This window comes from Megascapheus bottae, chromosome 11 (assembly GCF_031878675.1).
Source record: "Megascapheus bottae isolate mThoBot1 chromosome 11, mThoBot2.hap1, whole genome shotgun sequence".
NCBI classification, from domain to species: Eukaryota; Metazoa; Chordata; class Mammalia; order Rodentia; family Geomyidae; genus Megascapheus; species Megascapheus bottae.
In genome coordinates this window covers 2,869,567-2,895,049 of record NC_143519.1, presented here as the reverse complement: position 1 = coordinate 2,895,049, position 25,483 = coordinate 2,869,567, and the positions used below count along the sequence as shown (strand labels likewise).

At 48.6% G+C, this 25,483-nt stretch overlaps 1 protein-coding gene across 1 annotated transcript in view; it reads left to right on the top strand.

The window, feature by feature from the left end:
• Myo16 (myosin XVI) overlaps positions 1-25,483 on the top strand; it is a 337,213-nt gene that overhangs the window by 287,170 nt on the left and 24,560 nt on the right. Inside the window, exons 31-33 of the mRNA XM_090341887.1 lie at positions 846-1,102; positions 4,624-5,526; positions 21,601-21,759. Of these exons, the coding sequence (XP_090198013.1) occupies positions 846-1,102; positions 4,624-5,526; positions 21,601-21,759 (1,319 nt within the window). The remainder of the gene's footprint in view (positions 1-845; positions 1,103-4,623; positions 5,527-21,600; positions 21,760-25,483) is intronic.

The window sequence follows — 25,483 nt, the reverse complement described above, 5'->3', positions numbered from 1 at the left end:
AACCAGATAACTATTTATTTCCAATGGCTTCCAGAATAAAATTGATTATTTTCTCTGCTGGAACTAAACAGTCACCCCAATTTCTCCATTTGATCATGTATTTATTTGCCTGATATAAAATTATGTGGAGAGGCATTCCTCTATTTGTTGAGTTCCAGCAGTTGACTCAGCAACATATGAAGTCACAGGAAAAGAATAGCAGTTCTGCTCATTCATTAATTCACCAGTTCTTGGTAGAATGACAATGTTTAGAGAGAAATAGAGATGTGGAGAGAGAGAGAGAGGGGAGGGGGAGAGAGGGAGAGAGGGAGAGAGGGAGAAATGGAGAGAGAGAGACAGAAAGAGAGAGAGAGAGAGAGAGAGAGAGAGAGAGAGAGAGAGAGAGAGAGAGAGACAGAGACAGAGACAGAGACAGAGACAGAGACAGACTGAGACTAAACTGTAGATGCTCAGTCGCTTTGCCCAGGAAGGAAGGCTGTGATGAACCTGAAGCACGTGACGCATTGGTAACTATTTATTGAAATGGATTTCCTAAGATTACCGTTCAGATGGAAATCCTGGGTTTGGGGCTGTGCCTAAGAATCAGAGTGTGAAAAATTCATTCTGTGAATGTGTGATAGCAAATGTGGTTCCTCCTTCCGTCATGCTACATTTGTGAGAGGATTTTTAAATGCCGTAGGGGGCATAGCCACTGTCTCCCTTTGTGCCTATTGGGCTATTGATTTGGGGAGCTGTCCAGTTGCCCGCCCCACAGAGGCAGCCCTCCCTCCTTGTGTCAGCTGTGGCCTTCGTGAAGCATTGGGGGCCTCTGTGGCCTATGTCTGTTGTGTTCTCTGTCCCCTCAGATCGGAAGACCAGAGTGGGTGCCGACACTTCCAGTCCAGCTCTGTCCCCGCTCCCTTGGCAGTAGAGAGCCTGGCTCAGGTTCTGGCTGGACCATCCATTCGCTCTCCATCCCTGCACTCGGTGTTCAGCATGGAAGACAGCAGTGGCCTGCCATCACCGCGGAAACAGCCCCCACCCAAGCCAAAGAGAGACCCCAACACCCGGCTGAGCGCCTCCTATGAGGCAGTGAGTGCCTGCCTCTGCAGCAGCAGTGAAGGTTAGCTAAGGGGGGTGGGGGGACTGAGGAAATGCATGCTTGAAACTCATGATGCTCTTACTTCCTGTCTGCCAGAGCCCCTCACCATGGCGCTGTGTGCCTAAATATACTTTTAATAGAAGAAAATCCAATTGTTGGCTTGCTGGTGGCTCTTCAGTCATGAAATATATTTAAAAATACTTATTCATACTTATTCAAATCTCTAAGCCTCTTAAGAAAAAGCTACTTACATATCATTTCCTTCACTCCAGGCCCCACCCCTGCATTGACTACTTAGCTCCTGGTAGAACCAATTCCAGAAGTTGGGCTCCAGTCCATATGAATTTTCACTAACTAAAAGCCTAAAAAGTCAGACTTCCCTGTGATAGCCACATGCTGAGTGAAATAATTCCCACAGAGGAGAATCAGCCACCAGAGTTCAGCAAGAGTGCACACTCCCTCAGCAAGGGCTCTGAAATGGGGCTTGTGTCCTCTTTTCCACCAATTCTGTCTCAGAGAGAACATGGCCTCCTATGTGTTAAAAAAGGTTTTAGGAGAACGTCGGCAGATGTGATCATTTGTCAGCTCTCTGCTCTGTATCCGGCCCCGTTCTACACAACAGGATCCATTTCCCATCTGAAATGTCCTACTAGGTAGATCTGATTCTATGACTTCACAGTTTTACCTGAGGTTTTACTCATTTATTTCTCACCTGTAATCCTAGCTACTCAGGAGACTGAGGTCTGAGGATCGTGATTCAAAGCCAGCCTTGGCAGGAGTGCCCATACTGTATCCGTGAGACTCTTATCTTTAATTGCCTACAAAGAAAAATCCAAGAGCGGGGCTCAAGGCGTAGAGTGCTAGCCTTGAGCTTAAAAGCTCAGAGATAATAGCCTGAGTTCAAGCTCCAGGACTAGCATGCGAGCACTCACGCACGCACACATGTGTGTACACATGCAAAACAAAGTTCCAAAAGTTCTTTTAATGCCTTTCTGAGCTAAGCAAGGGGCTAGAGGAATCTGCTAAAAACAGCAATATGAACAGCTATTTTGTACCTCAAAACATAAAACCATTTATATAGATACTAATTCCTTATATATTTATATAAATAGGCAATACATAGTAGAGAAAATTATATATTTATATAGGCAATTTATGATATGTATATAGTAACCCTTCTTTGCAAACTCTTAACAAGCTAGGGCCAGCTGTTTGAAACAAGCCTTTCTCAAAGTCTGGGCTGCTGTCAGCCAACAGAGGCTGGGAAGGGCAGGCCAGGCGTTCTCAGAGTTCTGGGGCCAGGAGCTGCTGGGTGGCCGGCCTTCCTGTCACCCTCTGCCCGGTGGGGAAGGGCAGCCTTCCTCCCCTCTCCATGGTGCACAGTATAAGACTCTGCTATTGCTGCAGGCACCCTGAGCATGCGACCCAGCAGAACCTCTCCCGGGGGCCTAACTGTGACAAATGAGGGAGGCTAAGCTGGCAGGTCTCACTGCCCAGGATGTGGCCACATCCTGAGTGGCCATGAGCCTGTGAAGCCCAATCCTCTCTGGGACAGGGGTACAAAGTCCTCCTGTGGGCTCTGGGCTGGGAAGCAGCGCCCTGACCACTGGGGACAGAGTGTGAGGGGAGGGAAGGTTGGGCTGGGGCTGCTTCTGTCATGGAAACAGCTAGAACACCTCAAACTCACCACAAGGCCATCCGTCCAACTGGCTGAGCAGTCAGCGCCCCAGGACGCGGTGACCTGTGGTCGCTCCTGGCTCCGGGCTCAGCACTGTTTCCTCTGAGACCGAGGAGAGTGGCACTGAGTGAACAGGAACAGAGAGAGCAGGTCCCTCCCACGACTTGCTGGCTGGAGTGGATGGGGCTAAAATGCCCCCGAGTCTTAATGAGAAGTGAGAAAACCAGTGTGTCCAGCCAGGGTCGAATCACATTCCATGATGACCGAAGTCCAGATCCGGGAAGGGGTCCCTGTCCTTCAGGTCCCCTCCGCAGGCCAGAGCTCAGAACTCCTGCCCTGTGCCCAGCAGGGTAGGCACTATGCCAAGACTGCCTCTTGAACCAGGGCCAGACATCCATGGTCTCCAGGGACCGTCCCAAGTTCCAGTTCAGGAAAGACATGTCCTACAGAAACGTGGATGCCAGCTGGGGGCGGCGGCAACTCCACAGAGCCGTGAGTCATTGCTAATGCAGACCCCTGTGTCCCTCACCGAGGGGGAGCAGAGGTGACACTGGCCTCTCACGCTGCAAGGTGCCCAGTAACACGGACCCGTTAGAGAACTGTGCCCTGCAGGTGTTTTCTCTGCTCAAAGTAATGCACGACTTCGTATTACACCAGCGCACAAAGACAGAGGCAGAACTGCAAACCCTGCCCCACCTCCTCGTTAGGTGTGTCCTTTCCCTTTGTGGCCACGTCTCACGTGGCAGCCCAGCTGGCCTGGGACACACACGATTCCGCCTCCCGTCCAGAGGGCAGGGGTGCGGGCGTCCACCACTGCGCTGGGCTCCCGATCTGTGGGGAAGTCACCAAGTGCTGCGCCAAGCATTGGCTGGCTGGCTGCTATCTGTCCGACCGTCTGTCTGTCGGTCTGGCTGGCTGTCCATCTGGCTGGCTGTCTGGCTGTTGTCTGGCTGGCTGGCTGTCCATCTGGCTGGCTGGCTGTCATCTGGCTGGCTGTCATCTGTCTGTCCTCTGTCATACCCTTTCATACCTGTGCCCCGGCCTTCCTAATAAACCGTGGTTCCATTCTGTGTCACTGCCCCCGCCCAGGGCGTCTGGCTCTATGGCTCTGTGGGCGGCTCCCTGGCCCGCCCTCCTCTTCCTCTCAGTTCCCTGACTTAACCTGACTTAAGAAGTGGGGACGGAGGGGTGGGGGGCGTTGCTGTTCCTCTGCCTCCCAGGAAGTCTGGGGGGGTAGAGGGGCCAGGACCCCGCTCCCCGGGTCCAATGGGCAGGAGGGAGGACCTGGTGGAGGCGGAGGGGCGCGGTGGAGGGGGCGGAGGAGGAGGGGGCGCGGTGGAGGGGCGCGGTGGAGGGGCGCGGTGGAGGGGGGCGGTGGAGGGGGCGGCGGAGGAGGGGGCCCGGGTGGAGGGAGCGGCAGAGGAGGGGGCGGAGGAGGGGGCGCGGAGGAGGGGGCCCGGGGGAGGGGATGGTGGAGGGCTCGGAGGAGGGGCGCGGTGGAGGGGGCGCGGAGGAGGGGCGCGGAGGAGGGGCGCAGAAGAGGGGCCCGGTGGAGGGGGCGCGGAGGAGGGGCCCGGTGGAGGGGGCACGGAGGAGGGGGCCCGGTGGAGGGGGCGCGGAGGAGGGGGCGCGGAGGAGGGGGCGCGGTGGAGGGGGCCCGGTGGAGGGGGCGCGGAGGAGGGGGGCGCGGTGGAGGGGGCGCGGAGGAGGGGCGGAGGAGGGGCCCGGTGGAGGGAGCCCGGTGGAGGGGGCGCGGAGGAGGGGGCGCGGAGGAGGGCGCGGAGGAGGGGGCGGAGGAGGGGACCTGGCCGGGCCTGGACGGCCTAGGGCGGCCAGGTGAACTGCGCTCTCGGTTCCGCTGCAGCTCTGACGCGCCGCAGGCCCCACAGTGACGACTACAGCGCGGTGAAGAAGATCCCGCCGCGGAAGCCCAAGCGCAGCCCCCACACCAAGCTCAGCGGCTCCCACGAGGACATCTGGGGGCCGCGGGCCCCGGCCGGCGCCGCGCGCGCGGGGCCTCCGTGCGCCCCGCCGCTGCCGCTGCGTCGGCCGCTGCCCCCGGACGGGGACGAGGACGCAGAGCCGGTGTACATCGAGATGGTGGGGAACGCGGGCGCGGCGGGCAGCCCCGAGCACGAGGCCGTCTACGAGGAGATGAAGTTCTTCCCGCCCGAGGACGCGGGCGGCGCGGCCCCGACATGCGAGCTCCCACAGGATGCGTGCGACATCCCGGCCCCCTTCCCCGACCTGCTGCCCCACCGGCCGCCGCTGCTGGTCTTCCCGCCCGCCGCCGCCCCGGCCAGCGGCTCCCCGGCCTCCGACGAGTCCCCGCTCACGCCCCTCGAGGTGAAGCGGCTGCCGGTGCTAAACACCAACCTCAAGTACCCGGTCCAGCCCGAGGGCTCCAGCCCGCTGTCCCCGCAGGGTCCCCGGGCCGGGCCTGGCGAGGGCGAGGGGCCCGCGCCGCCCGCCACGCCGCCGCCCGCGCCACCCGCGCCTCCCGCGCCCCCCGCGCCCCCCGCCCCGGACCCCAGCGCCAGGCCCGCCCCGCCCAAGGCGCCCCCCAGGCCCCGCCCGGCCCCGCTCCCCGCCGGCCCGCGCTCCCCGGCCCGGCCCGCGCCCCCCGCCGCGTCGCCCCCGGCGCCCCGCAGCCCCTCGAGGGCGCGGCCGCCCGCCAGCCCCCTGGACGAGCTGGCCAGCCTCTTCCACTCGGGACGGAGCGTGCTCCGCAGGTCGGCCGCGGGGCGCAGGATCAGGGAGGCGGAAGGTGAGCGGGGCCCCGGGGGGGCGGCGTGGTCCCCGACCCGGAGAGCCCCGGCTCGGCTCTGCCCGCTGCGGGCTCCGCGGGCAGCGGTCACAGCGCAGGCCCTGGGGCCCGGGCTCTGCCGGTGTGACCCGAACGCGCAGGGGGAGCTAAGGAGAGTCTCCAGCCCGCCTCTCACACGCAGCCTCTCCACCTGCCTTGGCGCCCTGGAGCCAGAGCCATGCTGTCCGGGCAGGTCTCGCAGAGGACAGGAGAAAGAGAGCTCATATACGTTTTTAAATGTGTTCATACAGAGCGCCTTTGTGGGCATCTAATACTTGTTATATAATATCTTTAGCGTCCATTATATTGCTTAGGATATTTATGGCATAGTTTGTGTATTTATTTTTATCTAGATGGGTGAAAATAAATATACAGAATCAGACGCATTCCCTGTATTCTGTATTTTAGGGAAGAAAAAGATTCATTAAGCAGAAATATAACAGCCAGGAAGCCGTGATGAGGTTACTATAGATTCATGATATCATGTCTATGCGCACGAGACCTTATCAAGCTGCGCCCCCGCGTTGTGCACACCTGCAGTCCTGGCTACTCAGAAGTCTGAGAGCTGAGGATTGACATTCAAAGCCATCTCAGACTGGAAAGTCTCTGAGTCTTATTTCCAATTTACCAGCAAAAAGGCAGAAGGGAAGCCGTGGTGGAGCACTGACCTTGAGCATAAAGCTCAGAGACACCACCCAGACCCAGGGTTCAAGTCTCAAGACCGGCACAAAAATAGAAAACTCAAAAGGCCTGTGAACAAGTTCAGAGTCCATCCAACTAAAGCCTTGGTAAATGGCTGGATAATCCACTCACCGTGGAGTCCTCAAGGAAGCTAATTATTTGTTTAGCTAGGAATTTCTCCTTAATTATGGACTATTAATCAATAAAACGGGTTTTCAGGAGCAGCCAAATGTCCGAATTTCACCAGTCATGTTCATTCCCACTATCAAAATGGGCTCTGAAAGAAAAATCACTAAAGGAGCAAATTGATATTTGCTTTTAGAAGTAAAGCTTTATTAAAACCTCACAAATCCCTTTTACTGTAGATAAGAACTGGATAAATTCATCTTGACTTTATTTTATTCAAGGAGTTGACGTGAATGAGTTTCAAGCTCATCCTTAGCACATCTCAGAGCCAGGGATGTAACGGCAGTGGGAATTACTATGAAGAATGAGGTCTCTGTGTACAAATGTACTAATTACATTTCCTATAGCAAGCTGAGCCAGTATTTAGAAAACCATATGTCTTGATGCTACCATTTCAAGTGTAATATTATAAAACATTGATTTTTTTCTATCATGTGCTCTTACAAAATACTTTTTATGTTCTTAACTGTATTCTTGGGTTTGGACTCACAATCTCCAGTTTGGCTTGTGCTTTTACCACTTGAAGCATGCCTCAAGCCTGGCTTTTGGCTAGTTACTTTGGAGATGGTGTCTTGTGGACTTTGATGCTTTGTCTGGCTTCCAGCCCTAACCCTCTGGGTCTTAACCTTCTGAGTAGTTAGGACTACAAACATGAGCCATTGATTACTACTGGGCTCAGGATACTTCTTCACTTGAAAAGACTGGTTGGAGCCATTGATGAGTTATATTGTAATAGCAGAAAACTTAGCAGTGTGGAGTCCAGGAGATCTTTACACAGTTCTAAGTACACACCTGAGAGCTGTGCTGTTCTTTATACCCAGACGTTGGAACAGGTTTACAGCTCTTGTGGTCAGAACTAACAGGTTAGACTTTGAGAACTGGAAAAGCATTTGTTAAAAGCATTTGTGAAAAGGACCAGACTTAATGCTTAGCGCCAAGTCCTAGAGCAGCTCATGGGATTATTAAGGTTTACACAGTTTGATCCTGAGGTGAATAATTCATAATTGTCTATGGTTTACTAGAACCCTGGAATTTCCTTCCTACCAAATTTTAAATCTTTTTTTTATACTTTTTATGCTTAATGTTTTGTACTTTTTATGCTTAAAGGCAATTTTATTTTCACTTGAAATAACTCCCTTCTCAGACCACCCCGAGTGTGGCTCATTCACCCTGAAGATCCTTGAATCAGTTGCGGCTCACTTCTAGCCCTGTGGCAGATGAAAGGTTGTTTAGCGTCGTTTGTGGAAAGGTTCTAAGTGTTTCTCTTTACTTCTCGAAATAATGATCTTGAGAAGAGAAAGCCACCCATAATTACACATTGTAGATATTTCCGGGGAGGCAGAGGTGTTTTAGGGTGTGGGCAGCCAGATTCTATGTGTTTTCCTCCATTGCTATCCCAAGACTGACAGGGGTTATCAGACCTGGTCTTCCTCTCCTTAGTCCACTGGCTTAGAGGTTTAGGCTGGACCATTTGAGGCACAGTTACACACACACACACACACACACACACACACACACACACACACACACATTGTACCCATTTACCAAGGGGGAAACTGAAGCCCAGAGAAGTCACCAGCTTTCTCCAAAGCACAAGAGCTTTGTCCCTCATGGCTTTTCCTTACCCTCACCCCCGCCAGGACCCCACAGCCTAGGATTTCAGAGAACAGAGCAGGCCGAAGCCTTAGCGCGTAAATTCACTCACTGAGATACAGCAGAAAGACTCAAAGGGTTTGGATGGTGAAAGCTGCTCCAGAGACTCTAGAGTGGTAAATAGCCATTTTAGAGAGGACATATAGGTACAATTCTGTAATACAGCAAAAGACTTTCTAGCAATAAAAGATCCCACTAATTGACTCTTTTTGTATTGAACCTCATCACATCATTGATACTGTGGTAGTAATCCTGTCTGATTGCCCTGTTTAAACATGCAGGAGGCCTCGTTCCCATGGAGAGAGAGGAGAGCAAGGGACCGGCGGGGCTCCTGGGAGCTCCTTTGCTTGTCCATGTGGCCGAGGCTGGCTAAGGGGAGCATTCCAAACCTATGAGATGGAGTGAGTAATTAGAAATGACGCCACCGAAAAGGAAAATGATAGAATAGATGGTAACGATTATAGAAGCTACCGGATTTCTTTTCCATATTGTGAGGAGTTAAATAGTTGATTCATAGAAAACCAAAAAAAAAAACTTAAAAAAAATTGGTTTCTACACCTATTTTCAAGATCGGACCCTGGTGGCATTATTACTTATTAAGTCACTGAAATCTGAAGATCCCAGTTTGAAGACAGCTCAGGCAGACAAATCCAGGAGACTCTCATCTGCAGAAAGTGGAGCTGTGGCTCTGGTTGTAGAATAAGCGCAGCTGAGGAGTGGAACCCAGACCCCGAGTTCAAGTCCCAGTTCACACACACACCCACCCACCCACACACACACACACAACCTAAGCTAAACAGAAATGACTGTAAATGTCAAAGATTCCATTTAAATTTGATTTCCTAGCATTCCAAAGACAAGGATTTTCTGTTTGGAAGTCTGAATGCTGTATAAATGCATTTCCTGGATGTGAAATTTTGATTTTTGCAGGATTCTTTTTAGAGTTTACCATAGGGAAGCTCTTGAGGACGTGGAGAATGGGCTAATGAATTCTCTGTGGCCAGGCCTATTCCGTCTCTCCTCTCACCCACGTCTGTTCTCAAGCACTAGGCAGGGGGGAGTGCAATCCACTCTCAAATCTTTTATTAATAGCAAGCATTGATGTCTTACTATAAATGTTCTTTAGGGGAGACAAGATAAGCTCTAAGCTGCATTACCTAGAAGGGAGAAGACATTACATTTCACACGTTTCACAACTCTCCATGGTAATCCAGCCCAGGCTGGATCCCAGAAATTAAATTATGAATTTTATTAGTGTAAATTAAATTATGAATTTTATTAGTATAAAGTAAATGGTTCGCCACAGCTTCATTCATTCCCTCACGTAGATATCTGATATCTGCAACCATTCTGCAATGGAAAATAAATACAGCTTTCTAAGCCCGGCATGGTGGTACACACCTGTAATCCCAGCACTTGGGAGAGAGAGGCAGGAAGACCACAAGTTCAAAGCCAGCCTGGTCTCTATAACAAGTTCTAGGCTAGTGTGTGCTCTCCATTTGTATCTTGCCTCAAAAATATTATTGATTTCTAAGCATAAATCCAAACAGATATAGATGTAGAAGGCCAAAGTTCAAAAGGAATTACAGTCTGATCTGAAATTCAGAAAGCAATACAGAGGCGTGTAGGTCACTAATTTATGACCTACATGCTTTTCTGCCACCTTAAATGCACTTACCTGAACACCGTTTAATAACCAGAAGACCTCTGCTCCAGCTCCATGGAGATGCTACTCAATTCCTGGCAGAAATCAGTGCCATGCTAAAGCCCGGGTTTCAGATGCCCACGCTCTGCTCCCGACATTATTACCATTTAGCCTCTGACACTTTCAGCCTCAGAAATTAGTCTGACATGTTCAGATCTCCCCATCATGCAGCAGAGGAGAGCCATAATGTCCTTTAGGCTTCTGGCTCAAAGGGCTCCGATTTTACAAGGTTTTTCCTGTGCAAAAAAGCATTGTGGATGAGCTGTCTCTTTTGAGTGTGTGTGTGTGTGTGTGTGTGTGTGTGTGTGTGTGTGTGTGTGTGTGTGTGTGTTGCAGGTAGCCCGAGGGCTCAGGAAAATTTTGAAGGGACAGAAAAATACAGTGTTTACTAAATGCTGTGTGCTCATCACGACTCCAGAATCTTCCTCCTGTGCTCATGAAAACATGCCTTTACGTTGTGGAGACATTTCAAATCCGAACTAAGTTTTCCCTGTTTCGGAAGGAGGAAATCTGTTGGGGAGGTAGATGAGAATCCCTGGAGACAGATGTCCGGCAGGGGCCCCCTCAGGCCCTCAGCAGGGAAGAGCTGTGTACTCCATCCCAGGGTGGGGGAGCTTTCACCTCAGAACCAGTCCCCCCAGGAAACAAGACCTTTATTTTTTCTTCATCCTTCTGCAGTGAGCAGAGTGAGCCTGGGACTGGAGCTATACATTTTACAGTTTCTAATTCTCCAGTGCCTACTAAAAATGGCAGTTTGTTGATAATTTACACTTCGTTGATAAGCTTTGAGTTTTGAATGAATTTAGTCAGCAGGCAGGCTTACCAATGATAAGAGTACCCGGGTCTTCCAGATTTCTTAGTAAGTCCTCAGGAGTCCTTGGTATTTTTTTTTCCCACAATTGACTACACTTTCTGGAAGTTCCTAAGAATTCATACAAGGAAGTCATGCAATCTAACTTGCAGGAAGTGGCAGAGTAAATACTCTGGTGAGTATTTACATAGTATAATTCCCATGGGTAGCTCCTACAATCTAAATAAGTAGAAAAACAGAAGTCTGGTATTATAGCACAGGCCAGGTGGGCGGTAGACAGCGCCCCACTTCACTGGGAGAAATTCCAGAAGAGTATCTAACTTGTAGCTTCTGAACGTCAGGAGGTCTGACCAGAGGCTCCAGCTTCCCACATTCTCAGGAATGGGGAAGGTGGGTGCTGGCGTTCCATCGGCGTGTTCGAGGGGAACAGGCATGGTGGTGACATGGAGATGACCTTACAGGAGTTGTGGGTTGAGAAAGTGGGAGGGAAACCTGAAGTATTCACTTTCTGCTCTCAGATCAGAGCCAGATAATCTGCTCGGCTTTGTGACAAGGCTCTCCCGTATCGCTGGCTGCCATTTCTCTTCCCTCGGCGGGGAATCCAGCAGTGACTTTTAGTTATGGTCCAAGGAGGAGAAAGGTGGGCAGGAGGTGGTGTGGCTAAGCAAGAGGGGGAGCACTGGATGGCCGCATGGCTGAACAGAACACAGGTTATAGGGAGAGCTCCTGTTTGTTGTTTGGTCACCCCCACCTGAAGTAGCACTGTCTTGGGGTGCCCCCTCTGCGAGGGCAGAGGCCCACTGTCACATCTCTTGTGGCAAAGCACTGAGCTGACATTTTAGGAGGGAAAATGACTTTTCCCAGAATCACAAAACTGAACCTGTTTCAGAGACAGGAGTTAAACACACATCTCTGCCCCAACTCCAAATTCTAGTGCTTTTGCTGTTAAGGCCCTGAAAACAATGAAAATAATGATACCAAGATGATTCCCGAATCAAACACAAGACTCGTGATCAGGACACAGTTGGGAAGGGGCAGCAGGCAAAACCATTTCATCCCTTCATCAGTGCTCTTGACTACATCCACAGGCAGGAGGATACGCCGCAGCAGGAGGGCCCTGTCCCTGTCCGCTTCTTTCATCCTTTCTGTGCACCAGGGCATGATGTGTCCCTACACCCCAGAGAGACCTGCAAGACTCAGAGGTGCAGCCAGCACTGTCCTCCAGGGTCCTTGCCAGCTGTCTCCAGGCTCTCTTTCCTTCCACCACACTAAGGATCTGACTGGCCACTGAGCTAGTTTCGCCTCGCATCTTGGGTGTGTTTGAGTCCTGGTCCACTGCAACCTTGTCTCATGAGTGTCAGGAACCTCAGAGACTGAACGAGTATTGACTGAGTGCCAGTTTATGCCAGGACCCCCACCCAGGACGGAGAGTGACCTCCGTGACCTTCAGCAGCCACAAGGCAGAGAGTGGAAGTCACTGGATGCCTCCCGTGGCTGGGGCACTGTGTGATTCCACACAGCCCAGGAACAAAAACAAAGGGCAGGTTGCAAAGATGACAGTTTTTAGATCAGTTTGCTCAAAAAAATTACCCTTTGCATTGTGTGACTTATCCTAGAAAATTACCTTAACGTATTGTCTGTGGGTCTGCAGCTGTTAGCATATCAACCAGATCAGCACCAAGTATCCAGCCTAAGTAGTTCATCATTTTAGATGAGCCAAACGCAGTGGAGACAGTGACAAGTGTGTCCTGAGATGCACTGTCAGCAGAAGAGCTGATGTACCTGAAATTCCAAAAAGAATGAGAAAAGGCAGACAGGTCCGAAGGGCGCACCCTTCCGTAAGCCGACGTTGTTAACGCTCTCCTCTATTAAACAAGCAATGGTTTGTGTACTGTGTATCAGCACACTGGCTTGCAAAGTAAACTCCCACTGGGCACTGAAGAGAGAAGGGGCTGGATTCTCCAAGCCTCTTGCAGCTCTCCTTACAAGTCAATAAACACCTGGCTGAGGGTCTACCTCTCCTTATTACCTGGGCAGTCTTCCTTTAGTCTTGGAGTTTCTTCCTTTTGTAAAGAAATACTCTGAAACCAGGGCGTGAGGGGCCTTTTCTCCTCAGAGGATCTGGACACTTTCTCCCTCTCCCTCCATCACGTCCTCCTCCTTTCCTGAAGAACACTGAAAGACAAAAGCTGATTTCTTAATTACCAACTGGCATTTAGTTTCCTTAGGGCTGATTTGAATCATTTTATGACTACCTCCTAGATAACCCAGAAAACTGCACAGCCTCGGAGAGCTGGCTGAATTCCATACCACTTCGCCTCATGTCTTCCTCCGTGAGTCAACAGCGCCAGCTCCCTCCACAGTGTGCACAGTGTTCTGAGCCCTGGCTACTCTGCCCTGGTTTCTCCTGGAAGCGGCAGTTTTCTTATTGGTGCCCTCAGCACAGGTCACATGCGGCTAAACAACACTTGTTGATTGCAGGATGCTGGAACAAGGCTAAGGTTCATTTCTTTCCCCTCACAATGGGTAGGTGCTAAACTACTCAGGGGCCCTGCCAGGAGGGAGGAGCTGCATAGGAGACACAAGAAAATATTTCAAAAGAATGTGTGTGTGTGTGTGTGTGTAGTATTAATCTCATCCAGAGAAACAACCCAAGCTCCAGCAGTAAGCTATTTGTGGAGTCATGTTCTTTGGTAGAACTGCTTTTCCTTAGAAGGAATTCTCAGGTGGACCACCTGCCAGATGGGTCTGGCTGGGTTTTATAGCAGGGCAGAGAGGACACAGACAAGATGAAGAAGTGATTTAAAATAAGATGCCCCCATGATTGATCCTTGTAGTTATCTTCAAAAGTAAATAACCAGTCCCAGACAGCAGATTCTACAGAGGAAAATCCAGTCTTCTGAAAAGGTTTGAGAATTGTATTGACTCGCCCTTAGTATTCAATTACCTCTCTGTATTGCTACTAATACAGTCCTTTGAGATTTTCCATAGATGGAGTGTCTTCAGCTCTTACGAAGAATGGAATATACCATTGCTAACTCTCCAGACCTTAACTGGTCCTCAGGTCCTACTGGAGCGTTCAGGTGACTTTCCACCACGTCGATCCTCTCACCAGAGCTCTGTCTGCTCACAAGAGTGCGGACCACACCAGGCCCAGGGCTCCAGTCCTTAGCATTAACTTCATAGTTGCAGGGGTGGTTCAGAGGGAATGGAGGGAGGTTGTCTGCTATTCCTTCAATCCAGGCTGAAAGTTATCTCTGATTTGTGGGGCAAGTGCCTCCCTCATTTGCATATGGTAATGTTAAACCTTGGAATGTCTTTTTAATCTGATGATTATTTAAAAACCTGGTGAGGTGGCCCAGCTACAAATCAACACATTTGCGTGTTCTGGGGACTGAATACATCTTGGGAAACCTCGGTAATGAATTTAGAAAACACGTGTTGTTCCTGGGATAATCGAATTATCCTAGGGCATCATCTCAAGACCTGTAGCTGTTTCCAGGATTTAATATATCAGAGGTTAACTCCAGGCAAAAAGGATAAAATTAGCATAATAGTTAATACTATTATTTATCCTTTCCCCCCATCTTTTGAAAGGAGATTAGAGCAATCTGTGGAGAAGCTGAGTTTCCTCCGTTTGAGGAAAGCATGATCTGAGGGCAAGTTGTATGCGTCCCTTTATGAAGGTGAGGACTGTGGATGGCGTAGGCAGGCACTCGGCCAGGCTGGGAGGGTTTTTAAGTGGAAAATGTGCTTCTGACAGAAACAGCCTGAACCGGGGAAATAGCAAACCCTGAATCTAAGGAGGCACAATCAAGTCTGATGTGCAGGCAGGGCACAGATTTTTGAGACCCCAGCCCCAAAGTCCATGCTAGGTCCAGCCACTGGCCCCTCGTGCCCAATAGAGAGAGAGCACAGCGCATTGTATGGAAGCATGGAAACAGCACTTTGATCTTCAGCTCTCCGTTTCAATGACAAGCCCTGCCATCTGTAGACACCATCTTCTCTGCAGGAAGGTGGGGCCTTGTCCCCTCCCCTCACTTTTTGAGGAGAGGGAAGAGAGCCAGCTAAACCACTGACAGCAGCAGTGCAGTTTTCTGGGTATTATTCTGAAGCTCTCAGGTTTGCATCATTCCTGCCATGGAGGAAATGTCCCCGGGACAGTCAGGCCAGTGACCACATAGCCCCACCATGTCCATTCCTGGCCATGCTTCCAGACTGGATAGGTAACTGATTGCATAAAAGTGAGCAGCCCAAGTACCAGGAAAGGAAAGGAAGTGAAGTGAATTTCTACTCTGGTAGCAGGAACAGAATAAAGTGGGCAAGGAAGCATGCAGGGAGTTAAATTTCCAGGAACACTGGCATTTCGTTTTCTGTGCATTTCTTGAGGTGGGTACTGCAAACCTTGTTTATTCCGGCAGTCATTTGCTAGCTTTACCATCCACGTCCTTTCTTTGCTTACTACCTGTGTTATTGGAGTTGGTTCATGTGTTGACATCGCTTCAGCGGGTGATTTACAGACGATCCTGCTACCCTTGGCAGGAAGACAGTGACAACATGAGTGGAGACAGCTGACATCCCCTTTGTGACCCCCGGCAGCCCTCTGAGGCCCATGTGTTGTGTTCGGTGTTTAGTCGTGGGGTCCTGCAGCCACGGAACTCGCTCATCACCCCATTCTTTCCAGTGACTGCAGGGGGGCAAGCAGCCAACCCCCAGCTCATAGCTGTGTCATGGGAGGACATGATCGAGTGACAGATCCTTCATCATGCTACACACTGCACATTTCCAAATAACTTTTCTGCAGCTGCTAGCAAAGGGCTAAGACTGGGCCACAACGTTTAGGGTCTGAATTGTACCCAAGTCCAGTGTGCAGCCGTTTAGAGCCACCCCTGTAGAGAGCTCCCGATCCCCCCACCTCTGCTTCTCTGCACACAGGAGAGAGCTCCTTGAGCAAGCTTGCCCCTGTGGCTGCAGGATTCTTTGCAGTGACTTTCTGAGAGGCAAAAAGCCAAACGCTTGAACTACTGTGTCAACGAATGTCTGGTTCATTTGCTGCCACAGCAGGGGGCGGTGATGGCTCCTCTTTGTGATTTTCTTCAGGACCCTAACAGAAGATCTTAGCCAAACCAGACAGCTGGAAACTTGACTTGGTTTAATAGCACCTTGCGGCTGGTTTCAGATCTAAGTGGGCCTACGGACACCTCATTGCGGATGGTTAACGTGTATCATGAGCCCTGTGAAACTGTCATTTCTAGATCCTATGCCAGGATCCTTGCTCTGCATTTGTACTTTTCCCAAAGACCAAGGAGGAAAACACAGGCTCATCCCCTGTTTGCAGTTCTCTTTCCACACATGAATTTTCCTCTAGAGCTATACCCAGATGAAGGAAGAAGGTTAAATTGTAGCTTCATGTTTGTCCTGTCTTCTTGGTATACACTCTTGGTATTAAGTCAGCCGGCTTCGTTCCAGGTCATTTTACTTCTGGGCTGCAGAAACCCGGATCCTATCTCATAGGGATGTAACCAGCAGACAGAGATGCTGCATGGTCAAGTATTTCTCTTAAACTCCCTGTGCTCTCTCTTAGCTCTTCGGCTCCTTCCTGCTCTCTTTGGCAGTTAGGGGGTGTCTGAGAAGTAGGTTCCCTGCTGTTTCTCTGCCCATCTGGGTCCTGCCTGGGTCTTGTCCAGCCTTTCAGTCCACTCACTTGTGTTTTGGCTTCTGCCTCTTGACGAGCTGTCAGGAGCAATGGTTTCTAGGAGAGAGATTTACTGAAGGCTTTGCACACTTCTCCACATTTTCTTTGCAGACTTAATCATGTGCCCAAGATTGCCACTCAGTTAACCCAAGGGTGTGCACTGATGTTCAGAGTCACCAAGAGCTGCAGCAGGCTCCTTCTGGTCTTCTGGCCCTGACTTCCTCCTCAAGACTCTCCCTGGCCCCTGCTGCTCTGGAAAAGGCTGACCTCCTCTTCTCTCCAGCACCCACCCCTTCTGCTGCCCTGGAAAAGGCTGGCCTCCTCTTCTCCACAACACCCACCCCTTCTGCCTCAACCCCACTCTAAATCCCTAGCCTTTCTTTTCATAGCCATACCTTGAAGCTCACATACTTTTTTTTTTTTTTGTAAATGGATATTTTTAAAACCCCTTTCTTCTTCTTGTCTTCACACCCTGGCTCAGAATCCTTGCTGGAAGCCAGGTTTAGGATGCAGTTGATGCCGCTGGTGAAAGACGGATGTCATGACCTGTGTCCTAGGCAGAGTCCCGTCCCAAACACTGTTGACACTGTGAGCCCCTTAAGTGTGGGCTTCCTGTAATACGTATTGTAGGGATACTTTGCTGAACGCTTGGTTTCAATGCACAGGGCAGTCAAAACCCTTCTCAGCCATGGCCCAGAAGGGTTTCTCTGCTCATTGCTGCTTGTGGGGGAGCCATAGGATTAAAAAGATGCTACCCTCTGCCTTGAGAGATACTTCAGGCATGTAAAAATGAGCACACGACTACTGCAGTCTTTTTGTGTATGTTAACACATCTCATTAGACGAAGATCCAATTAAAGTGTGCCTGTATTGCACCCTTGTATTTAATAATCATATCCTAATGAAAAAGCTAAGGCGTCATCTTTGTGTCTCCTCCCTATGTACTTTCTTTCTTCAGCTTGCATACAGACAGCAGCAGGCTGAGGCCAAGAAGAAATCCTGTTTATGGGTTCAAAGAAAATGAGGCAGGTGTTCAGACTTAACTGGAGTTACTGGTCTCCAGCCAGAAAATGGCGTGAAGTAATCCACTAATTTCTCAGGATGCAGAGACCTTTATCTCTGAAGCACTGTTTTCCTTAATGTTTCTTGTGGGGGGGGGGCGTTGCTTATTTATTTGATTTGGTGGCACCAGGTCTGTGTGCTCAGGGCCTCGGGGTTGCTAGGCGTCTGCTCAGCCATTAGGATTATGCCTTCAGTCCTTTTCAATTGAATTATTTTTTCAGAATGGCACTTTAATATTGTGCCTGGTCTAGCCATGGAAAGATAGCTCCCTACCTTTGTTCTCTATGGAAATGGAAGAACAGCTGTTTACTGCCACGTCCATTGAGATGGCGTCTCCTAACATCTTTCCTGTGTGGTTGGGTTTACTATCCCCTCCTGTGCTCCGGGAATTTTCTTCACCTTGAAAATACTGGGGACTATGGCTTAGAGGCATGAGCAGAGCAGACATGGTGGATCCGCTCTGAGTTATCCCTAAAATTCTCGGTGTCACATGCATCTCAGACATGCAGAAGGACAAAGAGTTCTTCCAAGGTCTCAATGCCACCATTCTCTTGACTGGTTCTTACTGAAAGTCAGGCATTGCCAGGCACAGAATACAGGAGCGATTTTGGCATGTAATGTTGGAAACTTCTCTGCACTTGTCAATGAAGTGAAGTCACTCAGGACGAGTTGGGGCACAGCTGTTTTTTGAGTGTGAATTCAGTGGGAGCGAAGGTGTTTAGGAGACCAGGAACCTCTTGGCTAAGGTATGAATGAGAACAACCCTAAGATGAGGGGCATAAACACTGATGTCACGGCATTCGCTACTGGAATGCCGGCTTCCATTTTGAGTTCTGGGTTCATTAGCATGCGGTGTGAATGATAAAAAAAAAAAAAAGAAGAAGAAGAAGCCAAAGTCTGAGCCACCTTGTGCTTTACACCACAGGTGAGCCCAGGGGGGAGGGGCAGGGTGCGGGTGGGGTGGAGCATCCTGCTGTAGCACCGACTCAGGGCGCGACGTTGGTGTGAAGATGAGTGTCCCTCTAGGTCTCAGTGACCTCATCTTGAACACAGGCTCAGAAGGAAACGTGAGCATTCTTATGAAGCTGAGGATGGGGCAACAGGGAAGTGGCATGGAACGAGATGGGGATCCTGAGGGGACGGCAGCAGACGCCCTGCACACCACTGGTGCATAGGCCGTGCATTGGAAGGGGGTATTTCCTCATTCCAGCTGGACGCCCCGCCGTGACCCTCAGATCCCGCGCCCCTGCGGACACACTGCCCTGATGCCTTTGCTTTTCTCTTGTGGGAACCCTTCCTGGGAGGCACACCCCAAAGACAGCCGTGTGGTATTTGTTGTTTATCTCTAGCACCCAAGGTCCCTAACACCGTACAGAGTAGACAGTCGACAAAACACTGAGCTGTGTAATGAAAAGAAATAGTCTGCAGAGAAACCAAAGCCAGTTCCTTTCTAGGGCATAAGACAGCTTTCAATGGGAGCCTGGCTTACTGGTGCTCAGCAGCAGACAGGATCTGGCCAGATGGAGTAGGCGTGCCTTCTGTGTCCACCCACTCCAGCCTTGCTCATGACCATGAAGGAGGTTCTGGAATTTTCACCTGTGTGCCCACAGCATTCCCCGGCTACTGAACCTAATGTCCTTACCTTTATTTCTATGGAGAAAAGTTCAGCAGTCACTGGGCTCCTGCTTGGTTTTGTTTTGTAATTGGAGTTTTGATTTGTTCAATGGTTATTGTAGAGCTGATACACAGAGGGGTTAAAGTTGCATGAATCAGGTTATAAGTAATGAGTACAACTCTTTGTGAGCCCTTCCTCTCCCTCTGTCTCTCTCTCTCTCTCTCTCTGCTGGTTTTTCCCTCCCATCCCCACCCCACAAGATAGCCAGTTCATTTTCCATATAATGTCTGGGTTTTTTAAGTCATGAGTATTTTGCTGGATTTTAATTCTTAATTACATTATTTTAACAGACAAAGACCTAAACACTGTATCCGTGTAGGGGATGCAGCACGGCGTGTCGATTCACGTCCACACAGTGTGGTGCTTGAACCGGGCTGGCCGTCCATCTTCACGTCTGTGTGGTGAATCCCAGCATTCCTCCCTGTCACTTTTTGAAATGTACTTTGTGTGAGAACCAGCTCTGCCCTACACAACAGTACCCCAGAACCTCCTGCTCCTTTCTCATTTGTTTTTTTTTTTCCAGTCCTGGGGCTTAAACTCTGGGCCTGGGCACTGTCCCTGGACACTTTTGCTCAAGGTTAGCTCTCTGCCACTTGAGCCACAGTGCCACATCCAGCTTTTTCTGTGTATGTGGTACAGAAGAATTGAACCCAGGGCTTCGATCATGCTAGGTGAGGCCCCCTCCTTCTCCTTTCCAACTGCTACCTACTTGGCACTCAGAGAAGCCTTCCCCGCCCCCTCCTCACCCCCTCCCCGCTCTCCTCACCCCAGCCTTTAGTAACCATTCTGCTCTCAACATCTGTCTATGAGATCAATCTTTTGAAATGCCACATGTGAGGGAAATCATGTGGTTTTTGACTTTCTGCACCTGGTTTATTTCATGGCACGATCTCCTTTTCTACGCATTGCGGCAGATGACAGCCTTTAATTGTTTGTGAGTGTGAAGAGAATTTCATGGTGTGTGCAGCATGCTTCCTTCATACATTTCTCCAGTGAGGGACCCTGGGCCACTGTTCTGGTTCATTCTACAGGAAGCACCACAGTGCAGATGCCTGTACTCTCACGTGCTCTTTCCTTGCCTTTGGTATACGTGGGAGGAGGGACCATTGCCATGCTAGATATGCCTTCCAGGTTTCTGTGTTTGTTTTGTGTAGGTCATGGGGCTTGAACTCTGGGTCTAGACACTGTCCCTGAGCTCTTCAGCTCACGACCATGACCCTACCCCTGGAGCCACAGAGCCATTTCCAATTTTCTAATGGTTAATTGGAGATAAGAGCCTCACAGACTTTAGTGCCCAGGCTGGCTTTGAACCACAATCCTCAGATCTCAGCCTCCTGAGTAGCTAGGATTACAGTCCTGAGACACCACGCCAAGCATGTCTTCAGGTTTTTGAGGGTCCACCATACAGTTTTCCATCATGGTTCTACTGCATCCTGCCAGCTTCATCTTTGATCTTTTTGTTTTGCTAGTAGCTGCTTCAATTGGAGCAAATTTACATCATACTGTTTATATTTCCCTGAGGGTTAAAAAACGTTGAGCATATTTTCCTGTACATTTTGTTTGTGTGCATACTTTCCTTTCAAATATATCTGTTTAGGTCTATTGATCATCTTTTAATTGGATTATTAATTTGTGTGAGTTTGTTGAGTTTCTTATCAATTCTGGGCATTATTTCTTTGTTAGATATGTAGTTTGCAAATTTATTTCTCCCATTTTGTAGGTTCTGTTAATTATTTCTTTTTCTGTGCACAAGCATTATACTTTGAGGTTAACACTAATTTGGCTTTTGCTTCTTATACTTTTTCTCCTTCCCCTCAAAAATCCCTGCCACTCTAGGTCCCTTTTGTTCTCAAGTAGTGCTGTAGTTTCAGGTCTGAGTCTTTGATTCATTTTGAGGAATTTTTAAATTTTATACTGGGGATTATACTCAGAGCCTGTAGGGGAGTCAGCCTCGAAAGACTACATACATAGTTGTTATATTTAACTCTACCAACGCAACATCGTGTTTAAATGCCTTTATTTGCTTCCCAGCTGACATTGGAAGGGCTTCTAGGCTTCTAGATCTCAGGATACACATGGGATGTGTAAGTCGTTACTTTGGTAAACAGAAAACATTTTAAAGTATTTGAAGTTTACTTTTCCAAGATGGATAAGAAAATTTTTCCAATTGCATCGAAAGTATATTTGTGTTGTCAAAGCTATAAGGTTGGTTTATTGTGTTTCAATTTGGTAGCTTGGAAAACCCCACTCCTTGGATGAACGGATAGTCCTCCTGCAATGAGGAGAACTGTATGTTCAACCTATAAAAACTTCTCTATGAACGTATTTTTAAATGGCAAGGTCTAAAGTTGATTTCCAACACTTACTGTTTTTCTTGATCTTTAGCAATGGTGTGACAAAAACTTGGTGACTATTATATAATTTAAAGATAATTATGAATTTATTTTGAATGTAACTTGACTTGATCATTATCTCTTTCTTGCAATTTGTTGCTCAGCTTTTAAGCACATTTTTAATAAGAGAAGAATAACGATTAATTATTAATTAATAATTATTAATTCCTTTTAGGTTTTGAAACTAACATGAACCTAACTAGCCGTGATGATCCTTCAACATCAGCAATTGCTTCAGAGACTCAAGACAGAAATGCAAATAACAGTGGAATTCAATTATCCAATTCACTCTCCAGTGCCATGACTGCTGAGAATGGAAATTCTGTCTCTAATGGTAAGCTCTTTCAAACTCAGAACTGAGTGGATGAAACTTGTAAGCAGTATCAACTTTCTAGGGAGAATGGATTTAAAATTAAAAAAAAACTGGATCAGGCTTAACAATGGAAAAATAGGATGTAAACTGTGAAATCCCACTTTAGGAATTAATGTCAGCATCTCATTGCTGAGGAAGAAGAACCACAGGCACTCTGCCGGCACCTCAGAGGTTCTGCAGTGCTGGTGTGCAGAGGAAGAAGGACCGCAGGCACCCTGCCGGCACCTCAGAGGTTCTGCAGTGCTGGTGTGCAGAACCAGCATAAAATGAAACCTGCCTAGAGGAACTGGATGGTCCTCCAAGACTTTGAAATTAAAACAAAGCATTCTGATAACTGTGGATATGAAAGAGAATGATATGGGAGGAACACAACTTGCAACTGTCTCTAGAGGCTTGGAGGGCAGGAAGGAGTACATTCTTTAGAAATGAGTTTGGTCAGCTGCTCACACCTATATCAACATCACGAAAGAAGCCAATGTCTTCTCATAATGACTGATGAACAGGCAGAGAGTTTCTGCTCAGCCTGGTTTCAGGCGTTGAAGAACGGTCACCAGTGCTGCGCTGTGCTGAAAAGCAGTGTGAGTGTGGGGGTGTCCTCAGTTCCAGTCTCTTCTCCCAGGAGCAGTGGTGCCACTCCCAAGTCTAGAGCAGGCAGCAGGAAGCCCACTTTTGGTTCTGTCACCTCATATTCCAGGGGCAGAGCCTAAGCCAAGGCTCACCAAGGTCTTGGGGGGGGACTTTGAAGAATGCCACCCCTAAATTAGTATACCAGGACCACCAGTGATTAGGACTCAGCTGACTCTCTATGTTGGAGCTCTGTGCGCTGGGACACAACAGTTATTATCCTCAAACACAATCATCATCTTCAAAGTATCCTTTGAAACTATTATTTTTTTCAAATATATATTTCAACGCAAAAAAAGAACCCCTGAATACATAGCATACAAGATAAGAAAGAAAGTCATGAATGACTCCCCAAAAACAAGCCAGCTGTAGTTTATCCACAGGGGTTCAAAAGTTTGAAATTCAAAGTCATACTCCTTAAAGAAAGTATGGTTACATGGAGCCCCTGCCTATACAGATACCTTTATGTGAGAATTCATCGGAAATGAGAAATCAAACGAACGGTGAAATGGAAATGCTGAAATTCTAAAGTCTAAAAGATTACAGAAATCAAATGAAGTATACCAGAGGCTGAAATTAAATTGAATTAGACCCAACTGTTTACAACTAAACAAAAATAACAGGAAAGGAGAGAGAAGTCATCTCTAAAACGAAACCCACAGAAGCAAAGGAAACGAATGGGCGTTCTAGAAATTGTTTTAGAGATGGGATGGACCCAGTAAGAAGGTTATTTGGGTGCCAGGGAAAGAGACGTTTTCAGTGAGAAATGTGAGTGGTGTCCTGGGCTCTGAGGAGAGTGGGGAGAAGCAGACCCCAGGTGTGTCTGTGCTTCAGGCAAGTGTGAGCTTTTCTAGCTCCCGGGGTTAGTGGGCGGCCATTCCCTCGTGCGCAGGCCTCTCCACATCGCACGGGCACCCAGGGGAAGCTGCCTTCCCCAGACCAGGCATCCATCCGCGAGTGTTCCTTCCCCAGACCAGGCATCCATCCGCGAGTGTTCCTTCCCCAGACCAGGCATCCATCCGCGAGAGTTCCTTCCCCAGACAAGGCATCCATCCGCGAGTGTTCCTCTAGGCTCTGGCCTGGCACGCAGCGCAGCTATGGTCTGGGTGCTGGGAGCGCCTCCCTGGATCCAGTCCCTAATGTGGCCGAGAGCGCCCAGGAGGTCTCCGGGAGCCCGTGGGTGAGCTCCACCATCATGGAGATGGTCCAGCTCTCCCCTCCCCTGCTCCCCCCACCACACGAAGGCCTTACAGAGTCGGCACCAAGGGCTGGCACCAAACACGTCTGACTCCAAGGACCCTGGAAGTATGATTCTGCATCTCCACCCTGGAGAGACAGAACTCCAGGGACAGGAAGCGGGGGACTGGCTGCAGAGCTGGGGCGGGAGAAAAGCAGAGGGTGGGATGCATGCTAAGAACTCATTCATGTCTGCAGAGAATGAACCTCATGTCTGAGCATCAATCCCATATCTATCCAACCTTAGTGAAACAGTATCAACCTCCACATTCCTGCAAAGCTTGAATAGCAAAGTAGAAAGGAGACCATGTCTCAGTCTACTATGAGGAGATACTTGTAAATTAAAGACCAGCATGAAACTTAAAAGCAGCCAGATGTTCAAACAGGACCAATTATAAAAAAAGAACCCAGCTGGGCACCAGTGGCTCTCGCCTGTAATCCCAGCTATTCAGGAGGCTGAGATCAGAGGATTGAGGTTCAAAGCCAGCCCAGACACAAAAGTACACAAGACCCTTATCTTCAATTAACTACCAGAAAACCAGAAGTGGTGCTGTGGCTCAAGCCTTAAGCTGAAGAGCTCAGGAACCAGAGTTCAAGTTCCATGACCAATCCAAAAAAAAAAAAAAAAAATGGAACCCAATTGAGATCCAAGGAAAAATGTAATGGCATTTTTAATACATGCAGTTAAAATAACTGTCAACATAGATATTTTACTAATCACCAAAGCGTTCCTGTAAAGAGCCAAAGGGAATTAAGGATATTTTTAGCAAATAACTGGAAGGATTGCATATTGTTAGGCTCTGGATGCACGACAATACTAGAAAGAATTTTTTTTTAATTTTTAAATAAAGGAAGTCAGGAAGGAAACTGCTGTTTAATATCAAACCCTGATAAACCTAACTAGCCAGCTCTGCCAACTGAAGTAATAACCCCTGGGAGAATACAAATGGAGTACACTGTTTCCAAAGTAATAAGAGAAGTAAAGTCCAGTGATGGAGCCCAGGTGTGAACATTCAGAAAGCAGTGTTCTTCTCAAACAACACAACTACCCCAACTATAGAAGTAGCTAAATAATAGCACAGGTAAATATTAAACAGAGTATCTGCCCATAAGGAACTCACAGAGCTTCTTAGGTAAATTCTCCCAACACTGTAGAAGTGAAATAATTCCAGTGTTGTGCAAACTTCTCCAGATAATGTGATTAAAGAAGCTGAAGGAGAAAACCAAGAAAGTCCCCAGCTGGTGTACATAAGTATTTTTTATCTTAATAACCAACTGTCACTCAGGCAGAGAAAGATGATGTGCTGCCAGAATGCTACCATTCACAGCAGTTGTCCCGTGGACTGTAAGTCTAAATGTCAAACGTCAAATAATAAAATGTATAAAAGAAAATACAGAAGGACATCTTATTTATATTTGTATTACCTTTAAGTAGTTACACTGAGGAACAAAAAAAGCTGTTATGAATAGAATGCATCTTATGAACAGATCCCATCCCTCCCAACTCCTCCCTTCCCTCAATTTTACAAGATATGCATTGAGAATATCTTTTGTTATCCAAGAGTAAAGGAATATAAAAAGAAAGACTTTGCAGGGTTCTGGCGGCTCACACCTATAATCGAAGTTATTCAGTAGGCTAAGATCGGAGGAACATGGTTCGAAGCCAGCCTAGCAGAAAAGTCCATTCGATTCTTATCTTCAATAAACTACTCAGAAAAAGCTAGATGTGACACTGTGGCTCAAGTGGAAGAGCAGTAGCCTTGAGCACAAAAAAGCTTAGGGACAGAGCCCAGGCACTGAGTTTATGCTCCAGGAATGACAATAA